General features: G+C 44.3%; 1 protein-coding gene across 26 annotated transcripts in view; it reads left to right on the forward strand.

Moving 5' to 3' along the window:
* MX1 (MX dynamin like GTPase 1) overlaps window positions 1–11,108 on the forward strand; it is a 38,826-nt gene that overhangs the window by 12,709 nt on the left and 15,009 nt on the right. For all 26 annotated transcript variants that reach the window (XM_055373594.2, XM_055373598.2, XM_055373609.2 and 23 more), the window contains 6 exon segments: window positions 2,840–3,032; window positions 4,015–4,152; window positions 6,698–6,852; window positions 7,891–8,029; window positions 8,646–8,844; window positions 10,707–10,785. In XM_055373594.2, the coding sequence (XP_055229569.1) occupies window positions 2,840–3,032; window positions 4,015–4,152; window positions 6,698–6,852; window positions 7,891–8,029; window positions 8,646–8,844; window positions 10,707–10,785 (903 nt within the window).

Raw genomic sequence — 11,108 nt, forward strand, 5'->3', positions numbered from 1 at the left:
GCTGTAAGAGATGTAATTATGTCAGGGTATGGGGCAGGAGGAACTCTCACCCACTCATACTTGCGTGCTTTGGAAGCAGCTTGGCCTTTTCCAGTCAAGGAGAACAGAGTGTGTCTCGTGATCTGGCAGTTCCACTTCTGGGGATAGACTGTGGTTCTCAAAGTGTGGCCCCCAGCCCAGCCCATTAGCATCACCTGGGAAGTTGATTGAAATGCAAATGACCAGCCCCTCCTCCCACTCTTAGACCTGGTGAATTGGACACTCTGGGGCAGGGCCCACTCCCGGTGCTTTACCAGGCTCTCCAGGTGATTCTGCTGTGTGCTGGAGTTTGAGGACCATGTGTAAACTCTTGCACATCCCCCTGGGGGCCACATGCATAGCAGCACTGTTTATAACAGCAAAACTCAGACCCTGTCTACGTGCCTGTCGTGGTGGAATATATACTGGGAGTGTGGTATGTTCATGTAGCAGAATTCTATACAGTAGTAAAGAGGAATGAACTAGAGTTCCAGGTATCAAAATGGCTGCATCAAATGAACAACGTTGAACCAAAGAATCAAGTTACAGGAAATATACAAAATGATTCCACTTATATAAAATTTCCCAACAGGCAGCAATAGGCAATATACCATTGTGGGAAAAACATATAGGTGGCAAAACTATAAAGAAAAGCAAGGATGTGATGATTGCAAGCCTCAGGATAGAGGGACCCTCTGGAGGTGAAGGAGTTGACCCAGGGAGGTGTGTGCAATGTCCTAAGTACTGGGAGTGTTTGTGTTCTTAACCCAAGTGGTTGGTACATGCATATTTGCTTTATTATGTTTGATACACTTTTGTAAATAGTATAAATAAATGAAAACAAACAAAAAGTTATAAGGTGAACTAAGACCGAGGCTACCAACTGTATTCATGCATTTGGTAAGGCTGTGGTTCTTTCTCAGTCAGGGCCCATTTTGCTCCCTGGAACTTGTGGCCAGGTCTAGAGACATCTTGGTTGTCACAACTCAGGGTGAATAGTGAATAGAGGCCAGGTATTTGGCTAAACCTCCTACAATGTGTAGGGTAGCCCCTGCAACAAACAATCTTCTAACCCCAAATATGAATAGCTTCTTGTCCTGTTATAAAGAAGCTATTCTAGTAAAAACGTTTGTCTATGATGAAGCATGCACAAAAATAGTCATTAGAAAGAGGTAAAAGACAAAATGATTTTCTCATATTTTCTTCCTGAACCCCAATCAGCCCACATTCGGAAAATTGCACCCAGCTGCTGGTAGGTAGGCAGGACCGAGTGTGAAGTCTGCTGCTTTCTCTGTTTTTATGCAAATACTTCACTATTTTGATTACTTTAGTTTTATAGTAATTATGGAAATTAGGTAATGCTAGTCCTCTGACTTTGTTCTTCTTTTTCAAAGTCATTTTGACTAAGAATATTTAGATCATTTCTATTTAATGTGGCTGGTAATAAGGTTTGAGAATATCATCTTGCTATCTGTTTTCTATTTGTCCCATCTGTTCTTCATTCCCCCTTTCATCTTTTTCTGCCTTCTTTTGGATTATTTTTTATGATTCCATCATGTCTCCTTTGTTGTCTTATTAAGTATAACTCTTGGTGTTTTTAGTATGTATCTTTAACTTAATAAGTCAACCTTCAAGTGATAGTCTGTCACTTCATGTATAGTGCGAGAACCTTAGAATAGTGTATTTCCATCTCTCTGCTCTGAGCCTTCATACTATTTCTATCATGCATCTTTTACATACATCATAAACCCCACAATACATTGTTATTATTGATGTTCAAACGTTCAATTATCTTTTAAATAAAGATAGCAAAGGAATACAAAAAAGTGTAGTAGTTACCCCTTCTAGTATAGACTCCTTTGTATAGATCCAGATTTCCATTCAGTATCATTTTCCTTCTACCTAAAGAACTTCTTTAACATTTCCTGTAGTGCAGGTCTGCTGGTAATGAATTAGTTAAGCTTTTGAATGGCTAAAAAACTCTTTGTTTTGCCTTCCTTTTTAAAAGTTATTTTTGCTGGGTATAGAATTCTAGATTGATGGTGTTTTTCAGTACTTTAAAAATACTGCTTCACTGTCTTCTCGCTTGTTATTGCTTCTGATAAGATTGACAGCAGATTTCTCATTTGTGTCCCTCTGCTCACACTGTATCATTCTCTGGCTGCTCCTAACATTTTCTTTTTATTACTGGTTTTGAGCAATTTGACCCTGTTATGGCTTGATGATGTTTATGTTTGCTGTGCTTAATGTCTTTTGAGTTTCTGGGATCTTTGGGTTTATGGTTTTCATTAAGTTTGAGGGAATTGTATGTATTATTTCTTCAAATATTTTTTTCTGTCTCTCTTCCATCCTCTTTTGGGGATTCCAGTAACCTGTGTATTAGACTTATTGAAGTTGGCCGTCTTTAATGGAGTGTATTGGTTCATTCTCACACTGCTATAAAGAACTGCCTGAAACTAGGTAATTTATAAAGAAAAGAGGTTTAATTGACTCACAGTCCACATGGCTGGGGAGGCCTCAGGAAACCTACAATCATGGAGGAAGGCATCTCTTCACAAGGCGGCAGGAGAGAGAATGACTGAAGGAGGAACTTGCCAAACACTTATAAAACCATCAGACCTCATGAAAACTCACTATCATGAGAACAGCATGGGGGAAACCTCCCCCACAATCCAATTACCTCCACCTGGTCTCTCCCTTGACACGTAGGGATTATGGGGATTACAATTCGAGATGAGATTTGGGTAGGGACACAGAACCAAACCATATCATGAGCATGATTTGCAGGCCATGAAGAATTCTCCATTTTTGCTTCCTCCAGGTGGCTGAGAACAACCTGTGCAGCCAGTATGAGGAGAAGGTGCGCCCCTGCATCGACCTCATTGACTCCCTGCGGGCTCTAGGTGTGGAGCAGGACCTGGCCCTGCCAGCCATCGCCGTCATTGGGGACCAGAGCTCGGGCAAGAGCTCCGTGTTGGAGGCACTGTCAGGAGTTGCCCTTCCCAGAGGCAGCGGTAAGAACTTACATTCTGTATTAGTCTGCTCAGGCTGCCATAACAAAATACCACAGATGGGGTGGATTATACAACAAAAGTTTATTTTCTCACAGTTCTGGAGACTGGAAGTCCAACATCAGGGTTTAGCTTCTCCTGAGGCCTTTCTCCATGGCTTGCAGATGACGACCTCCTCACCGCTCCCCCATGCGGCCTTCCTTCCGCACACGAGCATCTCTGCTGTCTCTTCCTCTTCTCCATAAGGGCATTGGTCATATTGGATTGGGGCCTACCCTAATGACCTCATTTAACCTTAATTACCTCTTTAAAGGCCTTATCTTCAAATACAGTCCCATTAGGGGTTAGGGCTTCAATATAGGAATTTGGAGGGAACACCATTTCATAACGCTATCTCATTGCACATTTTTTTCACGTAAGTCATATGTAATCTACAGTTTGAGGAGAATCTGAATAAACACATTTGGGTCCCCCAGTTCAGAACTATATCAGTGAGGTCTCAAAGAGTTCACGCCTGGGATGGGTCTTGCAATACAGGTCAGGCATGGTAGGTAGAATATGGAAGGAGTTTACAGTAGGAGGACTGTTGTAAGGTGGCCTGGTAGCAGCAGGATGCTTTCCTAATGGGGGTAGAGTGTGTATGTTGGGGGCATAATGGAAGATGTTCGGATGAGTTTTGGAGGTTTCCCAATGTGGTCTGCCACCTGAGCTGATGGCAGAACACTGGGATGAGGCAGGAAGCCGAAAGTGGTGGCTTTCAAGCGTTAGTAAGCAAAAACTCACCTGGGTTACATATTCAGAATGCATGTTCTTGAGGTCACCCAGACACAGTGCGATGTCCCCGCGTATCTGGTAAGACCAGGAAGTTTCCAGTTTTAAATGTCTCCCCATATGATCATATAAAAGTTTGAGAACCATGGGCCTAAGGCTCTATGTAGGTCTTTTAAGAGCAAAGTGGAGCACTGATGTGGGCGTGGCCTCCTAGGGATCGTGACCAGATGCCCGCTGGTGCTGAAACTGAAGAAACTTGTGAATGAAGATAAGTGGAGAGGCAAGGTCAGTTACCAGGACTACGAGATTGAGATTTCGGATGCTTCAGAGGTAGAAAAGGAAATTAATAAAGGTGAGTACCCCCTGTTTGGATGCCTGGTCAAGCCTTCTGACATGCATGGGGTCTGTTTGTAACTGTTCATACTCCCACCTCCCTGGGCCTGTGCTGTCAGGACACCTTTCTCCTGCACATCAGGCCCCGGTTCCTTCTACTTCTTTTACCTCATTATGACCAGCACGCTTGGATATCAGCATCTGATAGCAATAATTTATTTCTGGCCGGGCACAGTGGCTTGTGCCTGTAATCCCAGCTCTTTGGGAGGCTGACACGGGGGGACTGCTTGAGCCTAGGAGTTCAAGACCAGCAAGGGCAACATAGTGAGACCCCGTCTCTTAAAAAAAAAATTAAAATAGCTGGGCAGGGTGGCATGCACCTGTGGTCCCAGCTATTCAGGAGGCTGAGGTGGGAGAGTTGCTTGAGCCTGGGAAGTCAAGGCTGCAGTGAGCCGTGATCTTGCTACGGCACTCTAGCCTGACAACAGAGTGAGACCCTGTCTCAAAAACACATGTATTGCTTATTATGTAAGTATCTAGAATAATGTGAATTTTAAAATGTCCCCACATATGGACGATCTGTCCCTTATTCAAGGGCTTCCCTACTTAGATCTGGCAGGAAGAGGAGCCAGATGTGGGGGTGAGGGAGCTCCTCCCCCTGTTCCTTTGTACAAGGAACTCCACATTGTGGACAGGATCGTCACTGAACCCCACTGAGAACCAGCACCCTTTTCTAAGAAAGGGGAGTGACTGTGTTTGCATAATCCCAACTTAGGCTAATTCATGGCAGGCCTCCATAAATGCAAACCACAAGGATCAATTTGAAGTGTCTGCAAGGGGAAATGACACCAGCAGTGTAGACAGGGTAGAGTAGCTGACAAAGAACAGCCTCTGTGAGATGCATGGATAACATCTTCCTATCGACCTTCGTGTTTTTCTAGCATGTCACATGTTTAAGTTTCATTCACACTGGGAAGGTACTGAAGAGACATGAACTAATGCCCAGCAGTAGGAAGGGACGGGTTTAGCATTTGTAAAGATGGAGCATTAATCACATTTGTTGACTGTTTATAGAAAGATAAATAATGTTATTGACAAACCATGATTTTGAATTAGTTGGGATTAGGTTGGCTGCTTGCAGCAGAAAACTCAAAATAACTGTGTGCCTTAGCCCTTGCTGTATAACAAACCCATCTTAAAACTAATGGCTTGACCACTTTTATTTCTCATGATTTGATGGACCAGCTGGGCAGTTCTTCTCTGGGCTAGCTGGGCTGGGGCTGATGGTCCAGGATGGCCCTTGGCTGGAGTGACCAGGCCTTCTGTCTGTGTGGTCTCTCACCCTCCAGAAGGCTAAGCTGGACTTCTTAATGTGGGTGGAGGGGTTCCCAGCAGCAAGAGAGGGCAAGACCCTACATCTAACACCTTTCAGTCTCTCCTGACGTTGCACTGTGTAACATCCCCTTAGCCAGAGAAAGTCACCTGGCCAAGCCCAATTTCAAGGGACCAATTTTCTCTCTCTCCATGGAAGTGACGAAGGCACCCTGTAAAGTAGCGTGCATACAGGGATGGAAGGGAATGTGGATGCCATTGTGCCAGCAAGTTGCTAAGACAGTGGTCTAAACAATGTAGAAGCTTTCTGTCCCTCTCATATAAGTCTGAAGGTGGGCAGACCAGAGCTGATTGGGGATTCCAGTGTCAGGAACCAAGATTTATTCTTCTCCCGTTTCTTCATTGGGTGTGGCCTCTGTTTCCAAGCTCCCCCCTCCCCCGTGACTTCGTCAGCAAGTCCACTTTGAAGCCAGCTGGACCATGGCAAGGGGCATATCTCTGCCTTTGTAAGCACACTTTCTGGAAGTTGCACATAACATTTTCACATGGCCCATTGGCCAGAACCCGATCTCATGACCACGTGGCAGGTACATGGATATTGGGGGAACAATTAGTGGACCATAACCACTGATATTTCCTAAGTTCTAAATTGATATCAAACATCCCAAAAAGGCATTCTAGATTTAGAAAAGAGTAAAGTGGTGTTAGCCAACAATTTGATGAAACAAATTCATATCCTAAAATTCATTAAGGAGGAAGGAGCAAAATAAAATCTCTTAATGGGATGTTAACAGCCAGTGCTTATCTTAGCTAAAATAAGCACATTTCCCCATATAATTTTCCAGTTTATATTTTAGGCATTTCCATATATTTTTATTTGTTTTTATTTTGCTTGGTTGCTAATTTCCTACTGACATCAATGAGAAGGATTTAGGAATGCTACCAGGAAGAACTTCTTGCTTCCGCCCAGCTTTGGACTGGTCTAAGTGGGTGTCACTGATGGTGATGTTCTCACAAGGTCTCTCTACACACAGTGCTGGCCAACAGCAGGGAAAATACTGAGTTATCCTTGGAGATCTCTTTTATCCCAATCACAGAAAATTGAATCTGCTCCAAATATGCTTTTATCCATGACTCGCAGAGAGGAGAAGATGCTTTCAGAGTATTCACCGTCATGAGATCCGTTTATCCTAAGCTCTGTTTGGGTTTGATTTTCCCTGTCTCTTTTCTAGCCCAGAATACCATCGCCGGGGAAGGAATGGGAATCAGTCATGAGCTAATCACCCTGGAGGTCAGCTCCCGAGATGTCCCGGATCTGACTCTAATAGACCTTCCTGGGATAACCAGAGTGGCTGTGGGCAATCAGCCTGCTGACATTGGGTATAAGGTCAGACTTCAGACCCATTCTGACCTTGGCCGTGGCATGGGGATGGGGGTGTGGAGGGGTGGGAGGAGAAAGAGGGTACTGTATCAGAGTAACCGTGAGTCCAGAGCTGAGTTTTGGAGTTAGTATTTGGAGGTGTGAGTGGGGAATTTAGAGAGCCCGTTGGTCACAGTCTGTTCTGTCAAGTTGAATGGAAGCTTCTTTGGAGAAAGTGAGGCCAGTGGGCACAGTTGGAAATGTGTTCTATGTATTTGTTTTATGTTTCATGCAATGACTTGTTTTTGGTTATATTCATTTTGCAGCGTATCTAAAGTGCTGTGTATTAGGAAGGGGTCTTATGTGGGAAGAGAGCATTAAAAATAAGTATAATGGGCCACACACAGTGGCTCAGTCCTATAATCCCAGCACTTTGGGAGGCTGAGGCAGGAGGATTCCTTGAGCCCAAGAGTTTGACAGAAACCTGAGCAACATAGTGAGACCCCCTTCTCTATAAAAGAAAGGTTAAAAAATTAGCCAGGTATGGTGGCGTGCACCTGTCAGCTACTAGGAGGATTGCTTGAACCAGGGAGGCTGTGATGAGCCATGATTGTGCCACTGCACTCCAGCCTGGGCAACAGAGCAAGAATCTGTCTCAAAACAAAAAACAAAACAAAACAAGCAAGAAAGAAATAGGTATAATGATATTTTAGTATCAGTGAATCTCACTTTATAGATTAAAGATTTAGGGGTGAAGTGGGGTTTTTTGGCCACCATTTTTCATTGTGACCATCAGATCTGAGGTCTTAGGGGTTAATTATCTGAAACTTCTTGGTTTTCCCTGAGCCTATAGCTCTGCTTCTGCCACAGATAATTTATTTTCTCATAATTCCAGCTTGGTACCTCCAGGGTTGCGTTTGTGGGTTCGTTTCTCCAAAGTTACTTCTTTTGGAGGAAATACCCCTGGGACTCTTAGGGCCTGAAGCAAATGCAAGGTCAGGACTTGTCTCACCTCTCACTTGCCTTTGCCATACTCACGAGTCACCTCCTCTCATTTCCTTACAGATCAAGACACTCATCAAGAAGTACATCCAGAGGCAGGAGACGATCAGCCTGGTGGTGGTCCCCAGTAATGTGGACATCGCCACCACAGAGGCTCTCAGCATGGCCCAGGAGGTGGACCCCGAGGGAGACAGGACCATCGGTGAGAGTGGGGGAGCCCCACTGTGCTCAGTGAGAATGGGGGAGCCTGCCTGTGCTCAGTGAGAATGGGGGAGCCCGCCTGTGCTCGATGGTCTGCCAGTGGGCAAGTGTCCCTCCAGTCTCCATGGGCTTTGCTCAGTGGGGACCTGCCAAGGGAGCAGGTTTGGTGCCCACCAAGGCCAAGTGAAATGAGCTGCTTTTGACTCTCACTGGCTAGGTTGCCTTGTAAGCCTTATCTACTTGCTCAGAAAGGCACAGTGGGCTCGGAAGCAGGTCAAACTCAGGAGGCACATGGTACTCATTAAGAATGCATTTGAGATGGGATGTCCATAACTCAAGGGATAAACAAAACGTGGCATGTTCTACAGTGGACCCGGGTGAATGAGCTTGGGGAGAGCCACATGCTGTTCTGGGAGGCATCCCTGCCTTCACGCGGCTTGTCGTGGAGTTCTTTTCTGGAGCGGGGCTCCACTGGCCCCATGGTTCTGCAGGGGCTATGGCCTGTCCTCAAGCAAGGATGGGAGGAAACCCTGGGAGGCCGGGGGCGTGAGCAGTTGTTCGTTCACCTCTGCCTCGTGACTGAGCACGTTCTCTCCCCAAATACATGTGGCTCGCAGGAATCTTGACGAAGCCTGATCTGGTGGACAGAGGAACTGAAGACAAGGTTGTGGACGTGGTGCGGAACCTCGTGTTCCACCTGAAGAAGGGCTACATGATCGTCAAGTGCCGGGGCCAGCAGGAGATCCAGGACCAGCTGAGCCTGTCCGAAGCCCTGCAGAGAGAGAAGATCTTCTTTCAGGACCACCCATATTTCAGGTGCGCTTGCCTGGGTTTCATCGTGGATCAGTCCAAGCCCAGGATGTCAGGCCTTCCAGGGGACAGTGGCAGCCGTCCCACAGATGTGTGGAGTGTGTGTGTGTGTGTGCGTGTGTGTGTGTGACTATGCTTGTTCCCCAACAAGGACTATGGAATTCACCTAGAAGAATAGGAAGGGGATTACAAAATACTGCAAGAAAAAAAAAAACTAAAAACCAATCAAAATAGGGAGAGAACAATGTACAATAATTTACATAGCATGGTGCTGGAACCATATTTTATAAAAACATAAATAGAAGAGAATAGGAAAAAAGTAGAAAGCCCAGAAATAGACCTAGATATATATTTGACACATGATAAATGCAGCGTTTCAAATCAAATAGTGGATTATATCAGCTTGAGTATCTATTAATGGTGTTAGGATAATTAATATTTGGGAAAAAACTAAAATACCGCCCTTACTTATCTCATTATACCAAAATAGTTAAAGTTTAAAGTTAAATATTAAGAGGAAGCAATAAGCATCTCAGAAGAAAGGTAGGTGAATAGTTTATAAGATTTTTCTATCCCTCCTACCAAAAGTGACATTTTTTAAAAGGAAAAGACTGATAAATTGGTAAGATTTAAAATGATGAGACTATGTAGAGTTGTAAACATTCTTGCATTCAGTTCTCCCAGAAGCCTACAGAGAGCCATTACTCAGAATTCCAGGAATATCAAATGGAAACTTACATGCTGTTCTGCACATTCACAATTGCCAGAAGATGAGATGATTCAGTGTCCATTGATGGATGGATGCAGAAAGCAATGTGGTCTGTACGAAAACATGGAATACTTTCAGCCTTAGAAAGGAAAGACATTCTGACACATGCTACAACATGGATGAAGCTTGGGAACATTCTACTAAGTGAAAGAACCCAGTCATGAGAGGACGGATACTGTCTGATTCCACTTAGCTGAGGTCCCTGGAGTAGTCAGATTCATAGAGACGGAAAGAATGATGGGCGCCAGGGGCTGGGGGAGAGAGAATGGGCAGGTAGTGTTTAATGGGGCCGTTGTTTCAGTTTGGGAATATGAAAAGTTCTGAAGACAGACAGTGGTGATGGTTGCATAATAGTGTGAATGTACTTAATGCCACTCAAGTGTGCTCTTAGAGATGGTTAAATGGTCAATTTTATGTTATATGTATTTTACCACAATTTAGAAAAATTGACAGAGAAACTGAAGCTTAGGTATGAGTATACTCTCACAAAAAGGCACAGAAACTCATGCTTCACTGCTGCCTTTATCCTAAAATGTCCTATAAAATGTGGGAAACCCTGTAATAACTCACTCTGTGGGCACAAATTTGGATCGAGTGAGAAGATGCTTGACTTCCTTCTTCCAGGCAGCCCATGGTTTAAGTTTTTATCTTGGACAAGGTATCTTGTGTCTCTTCTCCTCAGTGTTCTGCTACCCATTTATCTCAATATGCTTCAATGTATTTGTATGAAGATATGTCTGTATCCATTATGATTACCTACACATATTACACATAGAAGGGGGTATGTGTTATAAAAACATATCTATACATGTCTGTGTATTTTTGTGATGACCAAGTCTATAGTCAAACACCATGATACACATTTATTATATCAGCTGGAAGAGCTCATTCCATATCATTGTGGAAATATCCTAGATTGCTGAAATTCAGTCATAATCCTATTCAATCCAGTTCTGAGTATTTGTTGGGTACCAACTGCAAGACATTCCGTCCAGTTGTAAGCAACTGAAATTTGCCTTGACTTTCCCCAACAGCAAAAAGGCAGACATGCGTGTTCTGGCTACATCGAGGTGGAAATCGGTCCTGTGTTCTCTTCTAGGGATCTGCTGGAGGAAGGAAAGGCCACGGTTCCCTGCCTGGCAGAAAAACTTACCAGCGAGCTCATCACACATATCTGTGTAAGCACGGGCAGAGCTGGGGGTTCTGTAAAAGGAATACTACGGACGCAGAGCTGAACCTTGCTGGCTCCTGAAACATCACTGTACACACAGATCTTCTGAGGATCTTGTTAAGATGCAGTTTCAGATTCTGTGGGTCTGGAGTGGGGCCTAGAATTCTGCATTTCCAGCAAGCCCCCAGACAATGTGGATATTCCTTTTTCAGGGAACCACAGTCAGGAGGGATGCTGATAGACTATATCTACTGGGCCAAAATAAAAATTAAAATCTTATGCACAAGCTACTAACTCTTCCTTTCTCATTGACAACCACTATTATAATGT

The sequence above is a fragment of the Gorilla gorilla genome, chromosome 22 (genome assembly GCF_029281585.2).
Source record: "Gorilla gorilla gorilla isolate KB3781 chromosome 22, NHGRI_mGorGor1-v2.1_pri, whole genome shotgun sequence".
NCBI lineage: Eukaryota > Metazoa > Chordata > Mammalia > Primates > Hominidae > Gorilla > Gorilla gorilla.